The sequence below is a fragment of the Symphalangus syndactylus genome, chromosome 12 (assembly GCF_028878055.3).
Source record: "Symphalangus syndactylus isolate Jambi chromosome 12, NHGRI_mSymSyn1-v2.1_pri, whole genome shotgun sequence".
Taxonomy (NCBI): Eukaryota; Metazoa; Chordata; class Mammalia; order Primates; family Hylobatidae; genus Symphalangus; species Symphalangus syndactylus.
This window is the reverse complement of record NC_072441.2, coordinates 66294939-66318994: the sequence shown is the minus strand read 5'-3', so window position 1 is coordinate 66318994 and position 24056 is coordinate 66294939. Positions and strand designations below refer to the sequence as shown.

The 24056-nt window shown below is 38.6% G+C and overlaps 1 protein-coding gene across 5 annotated transcripts in view; it reads right to left on the bottom strand.

The window, feature by feature from the left end:
- Positions 1 to 5443: 5443 nt before the first annotated feature.
- The window catches only part of MAGI3 (membrane associated guanylate kinase, WW and PDZ domain containing 3), a 280859-nt gene continuing 262246 nt past the window's right edge, over positions 5444 to 24056 (bottom strand). The window contains exons 17-22 of one of the 5 annotated variants that reach the window (XM_063625726.1): positions 19539 to 19641; positions 18637 to 18763; positions 17911 to 18054; positions 10050 to 10188; positions 9076 to 9194; positions 8371 to 8481 (exon numbers count right to left, since the gene is read on the bottom strand). In XM_063625726.1, coding sequence (XP_063481796.1) covers positions 9085 to 9194; positions 10050 to 10188; positions 17911 to 18054; positions 18637 to 18763; positions 19539 to 19641 — 623 coding nt within the window. In that variant the 3' untranslated portion in view covers positions 8371 to 8481; positions 9076 to 9084. Of the gene's footprint in view, positions 9195 to 10049; positions 10189 to 11509; positions 12600 to 17910; positions 18055 to 18636; positions 18764 to 19538; positions 19642 to 24056 lie in introns of those variants that run through there. The other 4 variants (XM_063625725.1, XM_063625727.1, XM_063625724.1 and 1 more) reach the window with 4 other exon arrangements.

The following is a 24056-nucleotide window of genomic DNA, read 5'->3' as shown; positions in this document are numbered from 1 at the left end:
CTCAGTTATCTTCTGAATGGCATCTGTGAACTCGTCTGCTGCTTCTTCATCAGCAAATCTACTTTCCTTTTGCTTTAAGTTGTCATATAACTTTGCTTTTTCTTGAATCACATTGGAATCTATAGATATGCCTTAGAGCACTCCCGTACTCACATGAAGCTGCATTTTAAATGCAAGTTAAAAGCTAATTTCACAAAAAGTACAAGGTTTTCGTGCCTGGTGGCATAACTGCAGCAAAAGCTTCATGAGTTTTTTTCTTTTCTCCCTTCCTTCCTTCCTTCCTTCCTTCCTTCCTTCCTTCCTTCCTTCCTTCCTTCTTCCTTCCTTCTTTCCTTGCTTCCTTCATTCCTTCTTCTCTTTCCTTCCTTCCTTCTTCTCTTTCCTTCTTTCTTTTTTTTTTACAATGGTCCTTATGCTGGACTCATTGATCTTGAAATGGTGGGCAAACACAGACCCCAATCTATGGTATCAAGCAATTGAACTTTTTCTTGTAATGTCATGACTCTTCTGTGCTTCTTGGGAGCACTTCTATGACTGGTGGTACTCATATGGGTCCTGCAGTTTTTATGTCCTCAAGGTTTACAGTGTTGCAGTAACCATGAAAAATATGCAAGAACCGCAAGGGATCACTTTCTACTGTGATCCACGGTTTATGGAGAGATGAACTGCTCACACAGGGATGATTAGCATCACATGGTGTTTTAAACAGATCTTTTGACACTTGAGTTCACCACAATAGCAACAGGAGGTAACTACAAAATAATTATAGTAGCTCAGTATGTACTACAGTTAATTTTATGCAGTTATGATTTAATACTGTATCTTTGTTTACATTTCTCTCAACTGTGAATGGTGCCATGTACAGTTTGTTTGTTTTTATAAATTTTAACTTTTTATAATAGATTTGTGTGTATTTTATAGTAAATGATAAAATAGGCTAGTATCTACATAACTTTTTAATTTTTCTATATTTCTAGGCTAAATGGTTTGTTTTTTCAAATTGCCACAAATCTCAAAAAAATTTTCCAATATACTTACAGAAAAAAACCTGTATATAAGTGGACCCACACCGTTCAAACCCATGTTGTTCAAGGATCAACTGTAATTTCATGGTTCTCCCACCTTCAGTGCTTCATTTATCCCTGTATAATAATTTCTAGGAACTTGGGCTTTTGTTTTGATTTCAAAAAGGAATGAGATTTTGGTGATAATTACTTGTTACTGAGAAATTAAACCAAGATGTAAAAACAGATTAGGCCATTCATACATTTAGTTGGAATAGTAATAACCATAGAAGGGTAAGAAAAATACCTGTTGACTTAATTTTATAATCTGCAGTTATATTGGGAAAAATTATCTCTCCTAAAGTTGCTATGGGTGTATAATATACAGCAGGGGTCCCCAGCCACCCACACTCATGCTGAACAGCAGGAGGTGAGCTGCAGGTGAGAGTGAAGCTTCATATGTATTTACAGCTGCTCACACTGCTTGCATTACTGCCTGAGCTCCACCTCTGTCAGGTCAGCAGCAGCATTGGATTCTTAGAGGAGCGTGAACCCTGTTGTGGACTGTGCATGCGAGGATCTAGGTCGTGTGCTCCTTATGAGAATCTAATGCCTGATGATCTGTCACTGTCTCCCGTCACTTCCAGATGGGACATCTAGTTGCAAGAAAACAAGCTCGGGGCTCCCACTGATTCTACATTATGGTGAGTTTTATAATTATTTCATTATATATTACAATGAAATGATAATAAAGTGCATAGTAAATGTAATGCACTTGAATCATCCTGAAACCATCCCCTCCCTGCATCCCTTCTCCCTGCCCCCAGGTCCGTGGAAAAATTGCCTTCCATGAAATCAGTCTCTGGTGCCAAAAAGGTTGGGGACTGCTGATCTACAGACTTTCTAAATATGTACAATATGGCTCATGTATAATATAAACACTTTGAGAAGTTGAATAACCAAATACTTGCCTCATTGGAGTATGGTTCTGACTTTCAGAGACAGGTAGAAAAATTCTAAATACCAGGATGTCTCACAAAGTATAAGTTTGTTTTTATTTTAGGTTCATTTTATTTAGAGGCAAGTGGACCTATGCAGTATAAAAATAACCTTTCAAATTAATGAAATTTATGTGTGAAAACTTTTAGATCTACACACTCATAATAGGCTAGATGAGTCTCTCTCCCAAATACAGTGTGTCACTTGGGAGTTAATTCATTAAACCTATTCATGTACTGGCTAGTTTAGTAATCCTTTGCTCCCTGCTGTTATTGGGGCCCAGATTGAATAGTGAAGTGTGAGTTTCACAAATGTGCAATAATTCTATACCTTTCCTGCAGCATATCCTGAGCCTATAAGGTATAATAGGGTATTACTCTAGTTAATAAATGGTTGTCTTTTATTTTTCTTTTTTTTTTTTTAATTTTTTTGAGATGGAGTCTTGCTCTGTCACCCAAGCTGGAGTGCAGTGGTGCGATCTTGGCTCATTGCAACCTCCGCCTCCCAGGTTCAAGCAATTCTCCTGCCTCAGCCTCCTGAGTAGCTGGGACTACAGGCATGTGCAACCACGTCCGGCTAATTTTTTGTATTTTTAGTAGAGACAGGGTTTCACCATGTTAGCCAGGATGGTCTCGATCTCCTGACCTCGTTATCCACCTGCCTCGGCCTCCCAAAGTGTTGGGAATACAGGTGTAAGCCACTGCGCCCAGCCGGTTATTAAGGACAAAATATGTCTCGATTTGTGTATTTGCTAATTGTTAGACTTGACTTGAATGCAATATTGCAAAATACCCACAGGATTATTTGTCAAGATATAGGTTTAGGCTAAATTAAAGCTCTTGGCTATGTTTTCCTATTTTAATGTATAAATGAGAAAGGTTCAGAGTTTTCTATTAAATAGAATTATTATTATTTTTTTTGAGACAGAGTCTTGCTCTGTCACCAGGCTGGAGTGCAGTGGCACGATCTCAGCTCACTGCAACCTCTGCCTCCTAGGTTCAAGTGATTCCCCTGCCTCAGCCTCCCATGTAGCTGAGACTAGTCATGCGCCACCACACCCAGCTAATTTTTTGTATTTTAGTAGAAATGGGTCTCACCATGTTGGCCAAGATGGTCTTGATCTCCTGACCTCCTGATCCACCTGCCTCGGCCTCCCAAAGTGCTGGAATTACAGGTGTGAGTCACCGCGCCCAGCCAGAATTCTAACTCTTTATAAGCCTTCATACTCCCTTACTATACTAATTAAAAAAAAATTTTTTTTTTTTGGCTGGGCGCAGTGGCTCACACCTGTAATCCCTGTGCTTTGGGAAGCTGAGGTGGGCAGATCACCTGAGATCAGGGGTTTGAGACCAGCCTGGCCAACATGGTGAAACCCCATCTCTACCAAGAAGTACACAAATTAGCCGGGTGTGGTAGTGCGCGCCTGTAGTCCTAGCTACTGGGGAGGCTGAGGTGGGAGAATTGCTTGAACCCAGGAGGCAGAGGTTGCAGTGAGCCAGGATCGCATCACTGCACTCCAGCCTGGGTGGTAGAGTGAGACCCTATCTCAAGGGAAAAAAAAAAAAGATTTATTTTTGAGATGGGGTCTCGCTGTGTCATCCAGGCTGGACTCAAACTCCTGGGCTCAAGTGATCCTCCCAGCTCAGCCTCCTGAGTAGTTTGGACTACAGGTGTATACTACCATGCCTGGCTTTATAATTCTTAAGGCTACTTGCCTAGCAATGTTGAAAAAATATCCAACTTAGTTGATATATTAATTCAGCTAGCTAAAAGCAAAGATTATAGATTCCATGTAATAATGACATGCTTTAAACAAGTCATATTCCCGATAAACTCTAATAGAACCAGAAAAGAGCCACCTGAATAAATAAATGTTATTGTTTCAAAAGCAAATAGTTTTTAGGCCTTGGAGCATGCCATGATGATATAAAAAGCTGCTCTGATGTATTCCTCATACCAGACTGAAATGTCACATTTTGTAACAAGTTTATTTATATCAATGTTCCTTAGCTCCACTGTGGACTAAGCTTCAACTTAAATACAGCTTTCTGGAAGTCATTAGTGAGACTGTTATACAGTTTAATCTGAATACTCCTTGCCTTATAAATCCTTACTCTGAATGGTGGACATATTAAACATAAAATTCTTTGTCTACATGTTTAAAAGCATTTGGTTTTACTTCTACATGATTACTTTTATCTCTCTTTTAAATCTTGCTATTAAAAAGGGAAGTAACAAGGTATTCTCATGTAGAATAAAAAGCCAAGTGCCTTTCTGGATCCAAGACTTCTGAAATAAGAGTTGACCCTGTTCAAAAGCTGCCTGGTCCAAGACTGATGTAACTAAAGACAGTATCATAGGATCTTAGCCTTCTAATCTCACTAGTGAGACAATGTAATAATATCTCAAAGCTTTTCTCCCTGTTGTGACCAGAAAGAAAATATGTTCACTAAAACAACAAAACGATTTTACTGCCAGTTTCCGCAGCCTCTGCTATGGCACATCTTCACTGTGGGGTCTGGGAACTAGAAGTTTGGGTTTACTTTTTTTTTTTTTTTTTGAGACGGAGTCTCATCTGTCAGCCAGACTGGAGTGCAGTGGTGTGATCTCAGTTCACTGCAACCTCCGCCTCCCAGGTTCAAGCGATTCTCCTGCCTCAGCCTCCTGAGTAGCTGGGATTACGGCACCCGCCGCCACGCCTGGCTAATTTTTGTATTTTTAGTAGAGACAGTGTTTCACCATGTTGGCCAGGCTGGTCTCGAACTTCTGACCTCAAATGATCCGCCTGCATTGGCCTCCCAAAGTGTTGGGATTACAGGCATGAGCCACTGCACCCGACCGTGGGTTTACTTTTAGTATGAGTTCTTGCAATGGTAAGTGGGAATTTATATTTCACCTTAAGAATATAAAATTAACCATGGTCTTGAAGTAGGTTTTAGGCACTTTTCATACTGAGTGAGTTAAATCAAAACATTCTAAAAGTAAGTATAAAACTAAATAAATGATCTTTAAAGATAATGTGAATCATTAGTCTGATGAAATGGGATTTTATGATCTTGTGGTAACTGGACTTATGTTACTATATCCATTATAAATGTCTAGTAGCTGAATTTCCAATAAGAAACTTTCTTCTCTCCCCAACAGTGTAAGAAAGGATTTTTAGTAGCAAATTATTTATCCAAAGCTATGTTCTTTACAACGAAAGATGAAAAATGGGTATAATGATATTCAACTCTAAACAATTTCAAACTCTATGTATAAATAAAAGTATAGCTATAGAGGTAAAATCATTATTATAAGAATCTTCCTGATTTTAGGACTTGGAAAGTTTGTTACTTGGAGGGACAAAATCTATTTGAGGACTCAGACTATGATGGGACCTAGCTCCACCATTAGAAAGCAACATTAAACCAATGTGACAGTAAAAGAAATGCAGGCCGTAAACTTTTTTTTTTAATATCTATATAAAAAATAACGAGCAATTTACAGATCTTTCTCTAATCAGAACCTCAAGTGTATATATAAAGGTACTGTACAATATATAAACATTTACAACCAGTACATCCACATTTTGCTCAGCATTCCAAGGCCACATTGCTAAGTCAGTATATAATCAGTACAGAGGTTACTTAGAAAGAAAGGAAGAACCACATAGGACAACATATGACATCAAAGTTATGTCACAGTTAACAAAAATAGGATTTGTTATCACTAATTGTGGACTACAGGGAAAATAATAAATAATTTCTGTGGTACTAAATTCTTAGTATTTATCAAGCCTCCTAATTTTGCTCTATTTGAATAGTTAGTTACAATAGGTGGTGGATAAATATAGTTCTGGATGAAAAGGGGATTTCAAAAATCTCACTCTGGGAAGCATATCTTATCTACAGGGGCTAATACAGTTGTTGGGTTAAAGAGTTTCACAGTCAGACTCCCAGAGGGAAGGACCTGGACATAATGTGCTTCACAACAAGATGAACCCAGGTGACAGAACAGGTGTGTTCACACACTCCATAAAATAATAGTTTTATTCTCAGAAGGTGCCTTTATTTATATAGATGCTACTGAATGCTGCTTCAGGGAACTGAAAAACCTGGATCTATTTTATGGAAGTTAACAGTCTCCAACTTCTAAGAAACATCTTTAACTAGACTTTTAAAAAGAATTCTGAAAATGTGTACAAGCTAAGCAGATGTTTAGTCTCCCTTTCTTGTTTTTAAATAAGAAAGTTAATGTAGCTAAAAGTTAATTAAGATCCAGTAAGTACTGTCTACACATTTGTCCTCACTTGCTGGGTATACCCTACACAGGTTGTTTCTAAACACCCAAGCTTGTACACCTGCTACCAGAAGAGTTGGTACTTGGACTGTGAAACTAGTTTCATGATTAAGTCCCTCATATAATCTATATAATACTTTTACTTTTCAAATATGTATTATGTATTAAGAGACTAATGACTTTAGTAGTAGGTACAGCCAAAATATCCAGAAATGGTGGTTTTTCTTCAAAGAGCAATAAACACTGTTTCCACATGCTTCTTTATGGTTTCATAATTAAATAACTGAAATAAAAAGGGTGACCTGAGATGCTGTAAGTATACATCGAGGTTGGATAACACAGCAGGAGATGAACTCTATTGCTTAAAGTACTAGCTCATTTCGAACATTCAATTGTAAGTAATACCTTTAACAGTTATTTGAAACAACTTATCCAGCCAAATTAAAATAAAAAGCCGTAAGAAAGCATCAATATTGGACTACATTTTTTTTTTCCTTAAAGTAGTGATGTTTGGGGTTTTGTTTTTAAAGTGGGACATCATCAGTAGCTGTTAGGAGAGACAATGGCCATCTTTAACGATGAGTTAACAGTCTCTTCTTCTGCAAAGACTCACATATTTCTCTCTGTAAACATGCAACATGCTATTGAGAACATCAACTTCCAAGCCAAACCTAACTTTTTCATTACTGTGGAAACAGCTGAACGAGAAGGATAAAAACAGGACATGATACAGTAGATAACTTGGCACAAATACAAAGTGAGTTGTGACCACATTGTTAATATCAACATATGTCATTTGTTCAGACACTCATGAAGACGAGCTGGGCAGCCTGAGCAGGGCGGGTCAGATGAGCGTGTGGATGCAGCTCCTTCCTGAGTGCGAGGGAGGGCAGCTGGCCAGGGGGACAGTTGGTTCTTAGCAATCCTAAAGGCCCTTCATGCAGCCTAGGTAACTTGATGCTCACATTAACATGTACTTATCTGTTTCAGAATATCTGAAAAAAAAAAAAGGCTTTTTCTGGAAAAATGGTGCTGTAAGAAAAGATTACAACTTGTTTTTCTTTGTTTTATACTAAAGGTTACTGCCGTTTCTCAGCCATACCAATAGTGCCTGTGACTTTATTTCCACTTGGCACCTTCCAGGGCCCTGGAGTTATCGGTGTTTTCTTAACTGGAGAACTACTTTCAGGTTTGAACCTTCCAGTCTCTTTGTTTTTGTCAACTGCCTCTTGTTCTTTCCCTTTGTGATCTTCTGTTTTGTTTGAAACTACCTTTTCTTCAGGTTCTTGCTTCAGCCTCTTTTCTGATAGCTGGACATGTTCTCCTATTTTATCGTTACTAGAACTTGTTTCTCCTGTGGTTACTTTCTTTCCTTTTTCATTTTCAGATGCTCCTTTACTTGTAGTCTTATTAGTCATTTTGGATGGAAGAGATTTATCAACCATTCTTTTGCTTTTTTTCTCTGGAGACCTTGTTCTGCTTTTTTCCAACTGATTCTGCTTTGCATCTTTCCTGATGACGTCTGATTTTTCCTGCCCATCTGGGATCTGCTCAGCATTACTGCCTGTATAGCCTGCTATTCTTCGACTCTTACCCTCTAATAATTTGGCTTCAGCATTTGATGGAGCTTTGCTTCCTTCAATTTTTTGCTGCTTTTTTGGGCTGGCCGACCGACCTCTGCTTTTTCTGCACTGATCTTGTCCAGAACCCCTCCTGGTGCTGACCTGACAACTTTTATTTTCCCCTTTGCTGGGGCTGAGGGATCGATCTCTGGGTCTTCTTTTGGGGTTATTTTTTAGAGGACGAGGAATCTTATCCAAATGTTCCTCTGAATGTTGACTGGCTGGCTTTTTGGGACTAACCGATCTACCTCTTCGTGTAACACCATTTTCTACTTTTAATAGATTTTTCTTGTTACTGTGCCCATGACTGCTGGGTGGATCCCTCTTACTCACATTTTTCTGGAGAAGAGACTGATGCTTTATCTCAGGCTGATTTTCATTTAAAGTGCTTTTCTTTTCAGGCACAATGTCCTTTAATTCTTCTGCCTTTTCACATATCTGAACTCTCAAAGATTCTTCAATTACTGGCATGTGAGACTCTTCAAATATGGAAGCAGAATGTGAAGATGGGGGTAATGGTGACTGTTCATCATAAATCACATTTGAAGATGAAGAATTATTAATATCCCAATCACCTAAAAAAGTGATTTGAATGGAACATTATTAAATTTTAGAATTACAAATAGGAACAATACATTTTGAACTTTGACAGCCATTTGAATTGTACTAACTGCTTAAAAAGCCTATGAGTATTTTATACAGTTTGTATATGTTTACAACATATCTCTCTATAAAGGCAGATGTGTACAGACATCTGTTCATACATGAAGAATGGGTTGTTTATATACATAAAATATTCATTTTTTCCAATTACATATAATTAGTGAGATAATATATGATCTGTAAATTCTCTATTAGTAAAGCCCAATTAGAACTTACAAGTTATAAAGTTGAACCAAATTACGTGGCCCAAGAAGCTCACTAATTATTATAAATTGATATAGTTTAGGATATGGCAAAATCACTAATTAATAAAGGAAACCAAACTGTGGTAACCAGAATGAGGCTCATGGGCATTTGTAAATAATTCTCTTGCATTAAGCTGTCAAATTTAATGTCAAAAGAAGACTGAAAAGTGCAGAAGATAGAAATAGATGTATTTAATAGCATCCTTTTTAATTTAAAAGAAAACAAAAGAAGAAAGTGATTTACAAGACATGCAAATTTACCAAGTCTTTTTAAGGAAAGACCAAGAAAAGCCCTGAAAGCCTTAATGTTGCTCGGGTTTCACGTAGGAGCACAGACCGGAAGGAGCCAAACCTGAAGAGGGAAGAGAAAAAGCCTAGGACTATGTGAAAAAAAAAAAAAAAAAAATCAGTGCAGTTAGCAAAGATGTCACTGGGAACGTATGATTTACAAGCAGATGGTGGAAGATAATACAGTCAGAGAATCATAAGCTGGAAGGGTACTGTAGGAGGTTATGTCTACACTTATCCCTCAAAAGCGGTGGGGTGGGGTGGGGTGGGGTAGGGCAGGGGGTGGGGAGCTAGATGAGGCAAGTACTGCGTGGGTGTGGTACTGCCTTTATTTCTAGAATAGTGCACTCAAAAAACAGTGACTTTCAAATACCATGATATTTCAAAACATGGAATGGAAACCCAGGAAGTTTAACATTAATACAGGACAGACATGGTCTCAGGTCCAACTCTCTGTCTCCAGGTAGGGTGATAGCAACTTGTTTTTGCCGAGTCCAGAAAAGCCTAAGTTTTCATGCTACGCATTCATTATAATATAAACTTACTTATCTTGCTTTACAGAAATAAAAATATTGGTTGGTAATGTGTAATTAGCTAAGTAAGAGAAAAAGCTAGGATATTTTGAAGAGATTTAAAATGTTTTTTATGATATTTAAATTGTTTGCCTCTAATACACTTCTTTTATAGGCACATTTCTCTACAAAAACAACTATGTTTTTTCTGATTAAATTTAAAATACATTCTATTCCAACGAAAGTCTTGCCTAAGTCACTTGTTTTCTAATACTATTTATGATAACTCTGCTATGTAACTAGCTTTTCATGGTTCTAGCATTCACCTCTGAATTAACTAGTAAAATATCTATCCTCTCCAAATATATATGCCTTTTTCTTCTGCCCCCTCCCTAATATACAACTATTCAGCTACTACTGGGCTACTTTACTTACCATGGTCAGGTATCAAGCCAGTTCCTGGCCTCAAAAGAAGAAGAACTTTATTTCCACCAGCCTGAATGAGCTCAATTGCTCGAGTATGTGTGATTCCTTGTGTAGGTTCCCCATTGATTTCAACAATCTGGTCACCAACCTAGACAGAGAACATTCGCAGGAACAACATGAAACTATGCATCCTTTGTAAAATTCTGCTTTTGTCAGCTCTTGCGCCATTCAACCTTGCTAAGTGATTCTTCGTTTGTAAAATACCTAATGTGTACCCAGTACTGCCATGTGAGAGTTGATGAGAGGACAGATGACAACAAACAACAGGAAGCGGCAATGTCCAGGTTTACTCACAAAAATCCTACACAAGAAAGTTTTATATGGCTAGTAACTAAGATCTGGACATCTTGAAATCAAGAATCAAATTCTAGAATCAGATTTGGAATTTTCTAAATTTATAGAAATCAAATTTAGAATGTTAATCAAATTCTAGAATTTGGTTCTTGATTTGAAGATGCCCAGATCTTTAATAGCCATATAAAACTTTTCCTGTGTAGGATTTTTTGTTTGTTTTGTTTTGCTTTTTGAGACAGAGTCTTGCTCTGTCACCCAGGCTGGAGTGCAGTGGCGCGATTGCGGCTCACTGCAAGCTCCGCCTCCTGAGTAGCTGGGACTACAGGCGCCCGCCACCACGCCTGGCTAATTTTTTGTGTTTTTAGTAGAGACGGGGTTTCATCATGTTAGCCAGGATGGTCTCGATTTCCTGACCTCGTGATCCGCCCGCCTCGGCCTCCTAAAGTGCTGGGATTACAGGCGTGAGCCACCGCGCCTGGCCCTGTGTAGGATTTTCATAAGTGAACCTGGGCACTTCCTGTGTAGGGTTTTTATGCGTAAGTAAACCTGGACATTGTCTCTTCCTGTTTCTGCCATCTGTCCTCTTATCAACTCTCACACGAGAGCACTGGGTACACGTTAGACATTTTACAAACAACAATCCAAATGATACTACAGAGCTATGTCTGAATGTGAAGAAGGGTACTTTCAAACTTGAGGTGAATTTTAAATGTATCTCCTAAAACCTGGGCAAAGGGCTCCTTATCTTTGAAGTCTTTCCTGGCCCTCAGGGAGAACTGCTCATTCCTTTGAGCTGCTGCTATGTCCTGTACATACATGAGGTATTTGAATAAATGACATCTTTATAGATTAAAATTCTTAAAAACTTAAGCTTGGAGAATAGATTAATATGAACACTTATTTAAAACCAGTAACTGGCATAAACTTAGTGATGTTAATGTAAAATCATTTCTCAGGGCCGGGGCGGTGGCTCACACCTGTAATCCCAGCACTCTGGGAGGCTGAGGCTGGTGGATCACCTGAGGTCGGGAGTTCGAGACCAGTCTGACCAACATGGAGAAACCCTGTCTCTACTAAAAATACAAAATTGGCCAGGTGTGGTGGCACACGCCTGTAATCCCAGCTACTCGGGAGGCTGAGGCAAGAGAATCACTTGAACCTGGGAGGCAGAGGTTGCAGTGAGCCGAGATTGCGCCACTGCACTCCAGTCTGGGCAACGAGTGAAACTCCGTCTCAAAAAAAAAAAAAAATCATTTCTCAGGAAAATAAACATAAAACTAGGGATCAGAATAAGATATACCTTAGTATCATTGTGATTTACTAGAAATGTCTGTGTTATTTTAAAAGAAAAAGGGAAAATATGTAAAAGTCAAGTATAACTTTGGAACAGACCTAATTAAACATAATGATGGTACTGATTTTAAATCTATTTCAAGCAAACACATGTTGATGAATGCGCATTGGATAAAGAAAATGTGGTGCATACACACCATAGAATACTATGCAGCCATGAAAAGGGCAAAATCATGTCCCCTTACAGCAACATGGATGGAGCTGGAGGCCATTATCCTAAGCAAACTAATGCAGAAACAGAAAACCAAATACCTCAGGTTCTCGAGTGTAATTAGGAGCTAAACACTGAGTACACATGGACACAAAGATGAGAACAACAGACATGGGAATCCAAGATGGGGGAGGGAAGGAGAGGGTCAAGGGCTAAACAACTGCCTATTGGGTACTATGCCCACTACCTGGGAGATGGAAACTCATTCATATTCTAAGCCTCAGAATCATGCAATATACCTGTGTAACAAACCTGTACATGTGCCCCACTGAACTTATAAAAAAAAAAAGTTGAAAAAAATCTATTTCAAGGTGACATGTAAAATGAAGGATACTGGCTTCAAAACAGAAAAATTAAACAATGGCATATTACTGAAATTCCAAAATGCAAATACTCAAATGTTTGTAAGCGCTTACTAAAACAATCCAGAAGTTCCTTTGAGTTGAAGCTAGCTGCAAGGTGACTAAAGAATAGAAATAATAATAAGCCAATCCAGAAGTAACAAAACAGAAGGACTCAATATTTAACAAAGGTCAGTGGGCCAACTCTTTCTACAGATCCAGCACGGCACAGGCAGTCAGGAGGCTGTGGTTCACATCTTGTGCTCCACCTTTCTAGTGTTGTGGTCTCATTTTTTTCATCTGTTAAATGAGGATAATATTAGTACCTACTTCGTGGGATTCTGGGAGGACTTAAGATAAAACATGATTATATACCAAGTGCAAATATTAGTTTTCAAGCTATTTTAAAGTGTATCATGAAGATTTAACTGTAGACTGCTCTCCATTCTATACAATGCAAAAAAATTCAACTATGAAATAGACTAAAGGTCTTATTGCATACTTATTTTAAACAAGGGAGGCTTACTCTTGAACAAATGGAGGATACCAGAAACAAGATTGATGGATTTAATATGTAAGATGAAAACACCTTAATAAAACCAAAGTAAGACAACAGGATGGAGAACAATTTAGAAACCCCTTACTATCCAGAATATATAAGTGAAACAAAAGCCAATACTTAGATTTCCCTTGATAAATGATGGAAGAAGAATCATTTTCATGAGGCAATGTAGGTAATAAATTAGCACTAGATATATAATCTTGCTGATAAAGAAAATTAAGTAAATATTATTTGGGCACTGCTTTGGGCATATCTTGTAAAACATGTCTGAGGTTATAATTTATTTCAATCAATCACATTCTTTAGCTTAAGCTCTCCAACCCAGAACACTTTTTATTCTTCTACTGCAATAAACTGCAAAAAAAAAAAAAAAAAAAAAAAAAAAAAATTGTAATTGAACAGACTTGCCACCAGGTGTCATTTCTGTTTAACTTTAAAACTGAATGGGGGGAAGGAGGGGGAGCCATTGCTTTAAGATTTATGGTAGACAGGCCCTCAGAGCGGGAGAAATTCTGCAGAGACCTACATACACAAAACTACAGATGAAAAAGACTCTTCTGAGAGGGAAATTCAGAGGAGTAAATTCACCCAGTAAACATCCTTTTAACATTTTAAGTCACTTTAAAAATGTGATAAAAAATAATTTGGAGAAAACATCTTTTGATAAATAGAACAAAGATTCAAGTTCAGTTTTGTATTATTGAAAAATAATTATGGGGACAGAGAAGAGAGAGGAAAGAAAAGAGAAAAGAAAAAGGAGAACCAAAAGAAAAGAAGTAGGAAGAATAGAGAAAAAGAATGTTCCCTTTTTTAAACAAATCACCATTTTTTTAGGCAGTCTTGTCGTTTTAAAAACAACATCCACTACAAATGTATTAAAATGACAAAATATTTCTACCACATGGCTTATATTATCTCACAACCTGTTAAGAAACTGTCTGCCTATCAATGAAATCCATTCCAAACTGGACTCAAGCCAAGACCCGACATAGCAGAAAGCACATGGACCAAGCTTCGAGGACGACGGACTACGGTCACACCTGGGTCACACTGTGGCCTGCACAGGCTGAGTGATCTCTGCAAGTGACTAAGTCTCCTTGAGCCTCAGTTTTAAATCTGTAAGTGGGGAAAATGTCACCTATCTCAAGAGTTTCTGAGAGACTAAAACTAATATAAGTAAAAACACATGTTGTGTAGGAAAATACATGTTGCCTCAAAGACAGCAAACACTTAATATTTTCTAAATCTGATTCTGTTCTACATTAAATATTTAAGTTTGACACTATTCCCTAATATGAACCTTTTCCATTCAGCTATTTCTCAGTTCCTTATCCCAGAACACTTTTTTCTCCCTTCTCTCTAAATCTTAACCAGACTGAAAGGAAGAACCTCTCAATGATTCTCAATACCCTTCCATCTATGTTACAAATTAACATTTCTTGTTTTCTTAATGACACTAAGATTGTTGCTAATTACTTCATATATCCCCAGTCATGTTCACCCAGTAATAAGTGCTGGGAACTGATCTTAAAAATAAAACACACACACACACACACACACAATTCTTTCAGTATCTAGAATTATTATCCATACATTTTACTCTTTCAACAAATATCTATGGAGCACCTGATATGAATATTCAAGGCACTGTATCAGGTGCTGGAGATATGGAATAATAGGTATAGGACACAAAGTACAGCTGTCAACCTAATAAAGGGAGAAGAGGGGAGGCAAGCGGGGGAGGCAGAGGGGGGACTCAGGTGGCTCCGTGGTGCGAGTGTCAGCTGGAGATAAACTCTTATCATTTGGACAGTGGCCACCAGAGAAAGTTGTCATCAATAACATTTTATTGAGCACTAGTTATATGCAAAGCCCTCATGAGCTTTATCAAGTCAAGATTTTGATAATTTAATAGCCCAAAAAGTGACTTCTCTGAAAAGCTGACATTTTCTTACAGGTTAGAGCACACTGGGGTCTAACAGTTAATTGCTCATTTGCTTTTGTTTTCAGAGTTTATTCTTGAAATAAAAGCTGATTTCATCGTTAGATTCTAAAGTTTCTGCTCATTCATAAAGCATGTCATGTCGTTTTTTAACTGAGGATGTTTGCTGTATTGCCCAGATTGGTCTTGAACTCCTGGGCTCAAGTGACCCTCCTACCTCAGCCTCCCAAGTAGCTGGGATTACAAGCATGTGCCACCACTCCTGGCTAAGAATGACATGTTTAGAACTAGACTTTGTCTGCTTTAAGGCCTGTTTGCCTTTTGTTTACTGAGATTAGTGGATCTGAGGGTTATATTTGGAACCAACATTTAAAACAATTATATCCTAATTTATCATTTAATTGGATTTTTGTGACACTATATACAATAGAAGAGTTGAAACAGATGTAAAGTAACTGAATAGGTTGTGTGTGTGTGTGTGTGAGAGAGAGAGAGACAGAGAGAGAGAGAAACAAGAGAGAGAGAAGAGAAGATAGGAGGGGAGGGGAGGGGAGGGGAAAGGACCAAGAAAACCAGGAATAAATATGCCATCCTCCGTAAACAGTGTCTCAAGATGCCCTTATTAGGACTTTAAGAAGTTTACTTGGACCATGTATTTTACATATGGTTCTGCATTTTGCAGATGAGGAAACTCAGGAGAATGTCCTGTCTGATTTCCAAACCCATGTTCTTGTCACCGTATGAAATTGTCTCTATGAGAAAGTATATTCAGCAGTTCTTGACGAGCTGTACTAAGCATTTGGCCATCGGTCCCTCTTTGTCATAAACACTCTGCAGCTTTGGCTCTGTGGCTCTGCATGCTGCACCTTCCCATTTTCTTTATTTTATCTAGTCCACTAATTACATGCCTTGCTCAGAGCTCTGCCCTTGGCTGAGTACTCTCTAAATACTCTTCCTTAGTGATCTTATCTACCACAAAGGTTTCAATCATCACTTCTCAGTAATGTCGCAATCTGGGCTTCTACCACTAGTAGTAATTGCCTGCTAAACATTTACACCTGCTCTACTAGCTGTTCCCTTCACCTCAACATGACTCCAACTTACTATACCATCAGTCTTTGCCATATCCTTCCTCCCCTTGGCCTCCCTGATGGTTTTCATAGTACAGATGGGGCAAGCCTTCTGAGTCATCCTTTACTCTTCCTTTTCCTTCATCCCTCATTTAAAGGATACTTGTTGGTCATCTAGTCTGGTCCTTTCTTCACTGACAGTTGAACTTATATGCATCTCTTATCTTCCATCCAAAGCGTTACCATTCAAGTTATACTCCCACCACTACCACTGTATGCATAAATTACAGCTACCTAGATTCCCTTCATCCAGCCCGCACACCACTAGCAGATTTTTATCAGCAGATTGCTCTGAGGGGAAATTCCTGGCTAAAAAGCCTCCCATGGCTTCCCACTGTCTAGGACCTTTATGCTTGTGACCCATCTGCTTTTATATTCTCATTTCCTCTATTCGTCTACGTATTTTCTAAATAAAATCTAAGTAAACTCAACCATTTGAAGTTCCCTGTACATGACTTATACTTCGTTAGTTTTACCCCATTGCTCATTTATTCAGCCTGGAATGTTTTCTCTCCTTAATTTCTCCCTATTGAAATCCCATGCACTTGTCAATGCCACCTATTCTGTGAAATCTTCTCTATTCACCCCTTTGAACTTGTGCATGTGTCTGGTCATTTTGAGGCAGGATAATATCTTATTTGTTTTGAGTCACTCTCCCAACTCATTCAGTAGCATGCATAAAGCTTTGGGTAATGCAAACACTCAATATGTGTTTATGAAATGACTAATGGGAGTGAAATGAAAAATTCAAAACTGCAATCACCCAGAAGTACCTTTTCTAATAATTACTAGAATACATGATCTAATAATTACCAGGATCATTTGCCTTTCTAATTGAATTACTTAGTTTAAAATTATAAAAAAAAAAAAAAAGTTCCTTTTCCCTGATGCCTACTGGTGGCAGGGAAAGGAAATCCAAAATTCTTTTGAGTAGTAGGGGGAAGGGTGTCCAGAAATTAAAATTTTTTAATGTATCACCTAACTGAATACCAGTGAGTTAAGTATTTTTTTTTTTAAATTGAAGACAGAAAATGTCTTTTTTTTTTTTTTTTTTTAGATGGAGTTTCGCTCTTGTTGCCCGGACTAGACTACAATGGTGTGATCTCGGCTCACTGCGACCTCTGCCTCCCGGGTACAAGCGATTCTCCTGCCTCAGTCTCCCAAGTAGCTGGGATTACAGGCATGCACCACCATGCCCGGCTAATTTTTATATTTTTAGTAGAGACAGGGTTTCTCCATGTTGGTCAGGCTGGTCTCGAACTCCCAACCTCAGGCGATCCGCCTGCCTCGGCCTCCCAAAGTGCTGGGATTACAGGTGTGAGCCACTGCACCCAGCAGCAAATGTCTTCTATATATGATTCCTCTTTAACATCCAGAGAAGAAGGAAAAACTATCTTATGCAGATCTATAAACAATTTGGTCTGCAGTGCCCTATACGAAGTCACAGTGTTTCAGAGTTGAGAACATCTATGATGGAATACTACTGATAGGAATTCTAGTCCTTCAAACAATAAGAAATGTTGAGAGCCACGCTTTCCAGCCTCTAGTTACCTCTCCAAGTAGCTAAGAGTGGGGAAAAAAAATCCTGGGCCTATTGCCTCCTGGAAAAAGTTAAAGATTCTATTTGATCCTCACTTTCTCAAGACTCTTATTAAGATGAAAAGTGTATTTATTAATTCGTTTACCCTCAGATGTTGACTATGTGAATAAGAAATGAATTTTCTTATTGACCAAGGTCAAGAAGGCAAAAGTAGCATAACTGCAATATGGTTTAGCACACTGAAGAGAAGAAATGAAATCATCAGGGCGTTAGAAAAGCAAAATGACAAGCATTTGCCTTTTTCAGCTACCAGTGATGACAAATCCTGCTTTTTAGATTTAGGAGGTTCCTGCATTCCCTTTAAATCAATTATTAATATCTTTTGAAGTTTCTAGTCTAGAGCCTGAACCTAAGGTTACAGACAGAAACCAACTCACATGAATTCTGCCATCTTTGATGGCAGGACCATCTTCAGCAAGACGAAGGATGAACAGCCCCATGTTGTACTCCTTCCCCCCTCGGAGGCTGAATCCAAAGCCCCGGGGGCCTCTCTCCAGCTCTACTGGGTAACAACCAAGGCTCTAGAGAGAAAGAAGTATAAGAAAAGCAAGTTCTCACGGACTGTTTATTTACATTTTGAAGAAAGATTACTTCTATAGCTGGGAGAAATGATTTATACTCTCAATGTGCATTTCTATATTGTAAAGAAGGAATGTAGGTTTTGGTTAAAAGGCTACTTAATGTTTATAAATGCAGCCTAAATTAATCTGAAGGTTACATGTCTTTTCTAGTTGGTCAATGTGCAATGGAACAATCAGAGAACAGAATTTTGGAAAGTGCTTCCTTTAAGTAGCGTTTGACTAATTTTCCTGAAAAACAAACAAGTAACAAACAAAAAAAACCCCAATTTGATTATCTAAAATACTATTTACTTCTAAGCACTTAACCAAGGGTTCAAAGTTCTCCTGCTGTAGGAGAAACTTTTCTTTCACTCCTGACATTCTCCTATGGATGCCAGCAGAATGCCAAACACATGGCAGGTCTTCGAGAATTATTAGTTTTGGAAACAAATTTATCTGAACTGATTTGCAATAAAAATTCACCAATGCCAGTGGTATAGTAACTCAAAATATCACTCCCCATCTGGGGAAATGTTTGTTTACCTGATTGTGCCGACTGCCTACAACTGAAATTACTGCGGTGTCAGGCTGTGCAAGGTGCTTGTGGTCTGACCAAGAATGTCTGTAAGAAGTGGAGACATCTTTTCCAATTTCACCTTCTAGGGCACTTCTACAAGACAGAGAAATCAAGTCACTCTCTGAACTGAGAAAATGAAAAACAGTCTAAAGGCAGATTAATTTCTTTTGTTTTAAAAGCTCAACCTTGCCATTTTCCCTCTGACAAACCACTATGAAGACAGACTATATCTAAAATCAGAGGGGTGCTAGGAGAAACCTGGTCATTAATTCCAACATACCTTGAAGTCTGTCAACATCCACAATTTTTTAAGGACATCTCAGAGCAGTTTATGTCAAAGAAAACTGCAATCAAATAACTATACCAGAGGGCAGTTAAGCTGACCCTGTCACAGTGAAAAATGGCTCTCCTGCAGCACCAATGCCCGTGAAGATGCTGGATTTCTGGAAATCTAGTTTTTGTTTCATGGCTAATATTTTCAATGAAAGAAGACAGAAATACACACAAAACCTGCTCTGCTCAGGTGGTCTGATAAGACAGCAATCCGTATGGGTCTGCGGCTTCCCTATGAAAACTACGAGGACCAAGAGTAGCAGAGTCAGATGCTACTGTCATTTCTTTCTAATCCTCGCATGTCAGGCAAGATTGGCTGTGCCTGGGATGGAGGCTGGAAGAGGGACGAAGGTACTGAATGGGTGGAGGTGATGGGGATGGTATTTGAGGAACAGGCAAGAGTTGTCATTTTGACCTCAACAGCTGGCATCTGCATTACTGTATGGGGGTGGATGATGGGGAGTGGGGTTATGAATAGCAGAGCAATAGGAGAGAATAAGAAAAAAACAAAATCAAAACCTGAGAATAGCCCCACCTGTCCCCAGGTATATGGTTGGCCTGTGACTGTCCCATGGGCCTGTGCTGCAGGGCTGGGCTTTGCCTGGCTGAGTTTGTTCCTGATGGTGGACCATGATGCTCTGTTCAAATGAGAAAACAATAGAAATAAGAATTTGTACATAAAAATGTGAAGGCCAAGTGGATCTGTGAAGGTGAGACAATAACAGATGGCTATTGCTGTACTGACTTTAGTGGCTTCAGCATGAACAGCACTATTGTCAGCTGTCTGGAACTGGCACATTAACATCTTTTTCCCTGTGGCTTTTGATTAATGTTTATGTCTCAGGAGAACAGGAATCATATTATGTCCCCATTTTCACCTGTGTTTTAGTCATCCATATAACATAAAATTCAGAAATGAACATAATATTTACCTAGAAGACAGAACTATTCTGTGGGTTTCCAGAGCACACACCTAATAATTGGTAACCCATTCTAGATAACAAAGCCGGGTCTCAGGAATGCTGGAACACGGAGGCCAGTCTGCAAACCACACTCACACCTTTGAACCTGCATCTTCAATATAGGAGCAGTTATTTTGCCTGACACTGAGAACCAAAGACAAACTTATAGAATCCTGAGTGCTAACAAATGTTTATAAATATCCTACTGCTTCTATTTTCTCAGAACACAAATATAGGTGAAAAACATTACATTTGTTTCTGTATCATTCCCAACAGCTCTGGACTCCCTGCTGTTCCTTGAAGGTAGCTTCCATAGCTAAGCATACTGACTGCCTACACCTAGAACTAGATGGCAAGGAGGGGACAATTAAACAAGATGCCTAACGCTGGCACTCATATTTTTGAAGTTGAAACTTTTGAAACATTTTATTATGTTTAAATATAAAAGCATAGGATATTTAAAGTATCAGAGAGAGGGAGCACAGCTTAATGATTAAGACCATGAACTCTGAGCAAGATGGACAGAGTTTAAGCCTGACCGCATCATTTACTAGCTGTGTGTTCTTAAGCAAATCTGTTATGTTCTCTGTGCTTTGAATTGTCTTGTCTGTAAAAGGGGAAATACAGTTATCTCATTAGGTTATAGTATCAAAGGAGCTTATAAATATACATGCTTAGAATAGTGCCTGGCATATAATCGTCACAATATAACAGTTTCTATTATAACTATCATCATTTTCATCATCACCATCATCTTCATCAAAATGATATCTCTCACTTGGGGTTGCATTTCTCCTTAAACATATATGCTGAAATCTTTACCTTGCTTTATGAAAATGTTAAATGTAGAGGATATTTTAAGTTAGAAAAACATGTGGAAGCTGACATAACCTGAATCTTAGAATACAATAGCGAAAATCTCATGTTAAAGATGAGAGATATGAATATTAAGATGCAGTCTCCATTGAGAAAGCTGAAACTTCAGGCTTTACTCTAATACATGCATCACTATTTTATTGCTTGGGTTAAGTTGTTACTTTCCAAAGTTCTGTGAGACTAAAAACACAGATAAATCGCTTATTTTTATTGAAAAATTTCTTGTATCTAGAAGCTAGAGAGTATTCTAAAAACACAGGCCAGAGAGTAGAAAGTGGCAGGAGGAAGAAATGGTATATGGCCAAGCCAGGTGGCCCCTGAGGGTTTCTACGCCCTCTGGCTACTGGCTTGGGTGTGAACATGGATTTAACAATGTGTACTAGACCTGGAGATGCAGAACCAACCTCTGGGCCGAACTTACCCAGAGGGTTGTGTTTCCTCTTTAAGTTCAAGTATTCCAGGAAGGGAGGGTGGGAGTACAGTGGGCTATGAACTTTTATTTATTATTTTTTTTTGGAGACCTGGAAATCTGTTGCTCTTTTATATTGCTATCATGAATTTTATTTTTCCTGAGTAACTTTAACAAGTTGCTTATACTGACCTCCTAACTGCTCTCTTTGCCATCTTAGACTCCAGTTTTAACACATAAGTTGAAACATGCCACTGCCTTGTGTAAAAAACCTATGGTGGGCTGGGCGCGGTGGCTCATGCCTGTAATCCCAGCACTTTGGGAAGCCGAGGCAGGCGGATCACCTGAGGTCAGGAGTTCGAGACCAGCCTGGCCAACATGGTGAAACCCCGTCTCTACTAAAAATACAAAAATTAGCTGGGTGTGGTGGCATGTGCCTGTAGTCCCAGCTACTTGGGAGGCTGAGGCAGGAGAATCGTTTGAACCCAGGAAGTGGAGGTTGCAATGAGCCAAGATCATGCCACTGTACTCCAGCCTGGGCGACACAGCAAGACTCTATCTCAAACAAACGAACAAAAACAACCTATGGTGACGTTTTCTTGCTTATAAGATACTTGTTACCTGGGCACTCCTGCCTTTCCATTTCACCTTATGTTCAAAATGTCACCTCCTCTGTGAAATCCTACCTGGCTCCTTAAGCACACTGTGATCACAATGTTCTCACAGCATTTCCCACATTGTGTCAGAGCTGGCAGAACACCTGTCTCTCCTACTAGTCTCTGAACTCCTTGATTGCAAGAATCACACCTCAGTTATCTCGATATTCCTGTACTCACTAGAAATTTCCAGAAGTTCTTCCACATTTGCTTCCTGGGTATGTCAATTTCAAGTTACCTGTCTCTAAACTTTACTGCCCAGTATAGAGTTGGATTCTCTTCAGTCACTGTAAATTCATGGTTACTATTAAGGGGATAGAAAATGATGGGGAAAATTCCATTTGCCAACGAGATGACTGGGAGATACTTGTACCTTTGCATGTGGTCAAGAGAGATAATTCATCGGCGTTACTAGCTTGGCTATTGTAATGAGTGTATAACATCAGAGCAGGACAATAGAAGTAATCTGATCAATTTCAAGTTTTCCTCTACCTTCTATTCTAGATGAGACATTTCAGTTCTAGGCAAAATGTACCACAAATTGGTGCTTACTTTTAAAGTTACATGTTTTTTGTTGTCTTCATCAAATTTAAGAAAAAATTCCTATCACTGGGATTCTTTTCATTTTTAGTCCTTCAACCCGTGCTACATGCTACACGGCTTCTCCATTTTTTTTCTGTTATAAGCTATTTTACTTCACAAAGTCAAATATTTATTCCATAATGTCAAATAGGCCTATCTTCTCTCTGAATTTTATTTGAAAATTCTTAAAATAGTAAAGCAATGGGTTAAGTATAGCTCTCCTTCGATGAGAATTACATTTTTGCTGGGCTTTCTGTCTGTAAGTATAGGTATGCCTTATTTTAGTACACTTCACTTTATTGCATTTTTTGTAAATTGAAGGTTTATGGCAACCCTGCATTGGGCAAGTCTATTAGTGCCATTTTTCCAACAGCATGTGCTCACTTTCATGTCTCTGTGTCACATTTTGGTAATTTTTCCAATATTTCTAACTTTTTCATTATTATTATATCTGTTATGGTGATCTGTGGTCAGTGATCTTTGATATGTATATTCTTGTACCATCTGGAAATTCCCAGGTTTTCCACCTTTGCTTACTGGGTATGTCAATTTCAAGTTACTTGTCTGTAATTGTTTTTGGGTGCCACTAATCACACCCATATAAAATGGCAAACATAATCGATAAATATGTGTGTGCTGACTGCTCCATCAACTAGCCTTTCCCCATCTTTCTCCCTCTCCTCAGGCCCCTCTATTCCCTGAGACACACAATATTGAAATCATGCCAATTAATAACCCTACAATGACCTCTATGTATTCAAGTGAAAGAAAGAGTTGCATATCTCTCACTTTACATCAAAAGCTAGACTTGATTAAGCTTAGTGAGGAAGGCATGTTGAGACCTGAGACAGGCTGAAAGCTAGGCCTCTTGTACCAGTTAGCCAAGTTGTGAATGCGAAAGAAAAGTTCTTGAAGAAAATTGTAAATATTACTCCAGTGAACAAATGAATGATAAGAAAATGAAACAGCCTTATTGCTGGATATGGAGAAAATTTTAGTGGTCTGGATAGAAGATCAAACTAGCCACAGTATTTCCATAAGCAAAAGCCTAATCCAGAGCAAGGCCCTAACTTTCTTCCATTCTGAGAGCTGAGGAAGCTGCAGAAGAAAAGTGTGAAGCTAGAAGAAGCTGGTTCATGAAGTTTGAGGAAAGAAGTCATCTCTGTAACATAAAACTGCAAGGTGAAGCAGCAAGTGCTGATACAGAAGCTGCAGCAACTTTTCCAGAAGATTCAACTAATATCATTGGTGAAGGTGGCTACACTAAACAACAGATTTTCAAGGTAGACAAAATAGCCTCTTATTAGAAGAAGATGCCATCTAGGACTTTCATAGCTAGAAAGGAGAAGTCAATGCCTGGCTTCAAAGCTTCAAAGGCAGCTGACTCTCTTGTTAGGGGCTAATGCAGCTGGTGAATTCACGTGCTCATTTACACTCCAAAAATCTTAGGGCCCTTAAGAATTATGCTAAATCTACTCTGCCTATGCTCTAAAAATGGAACAATAAAGACTGGATGACAGCACATCTGTTTACAGCATGATTTACTGAATAATTTAATCCCACTGTTG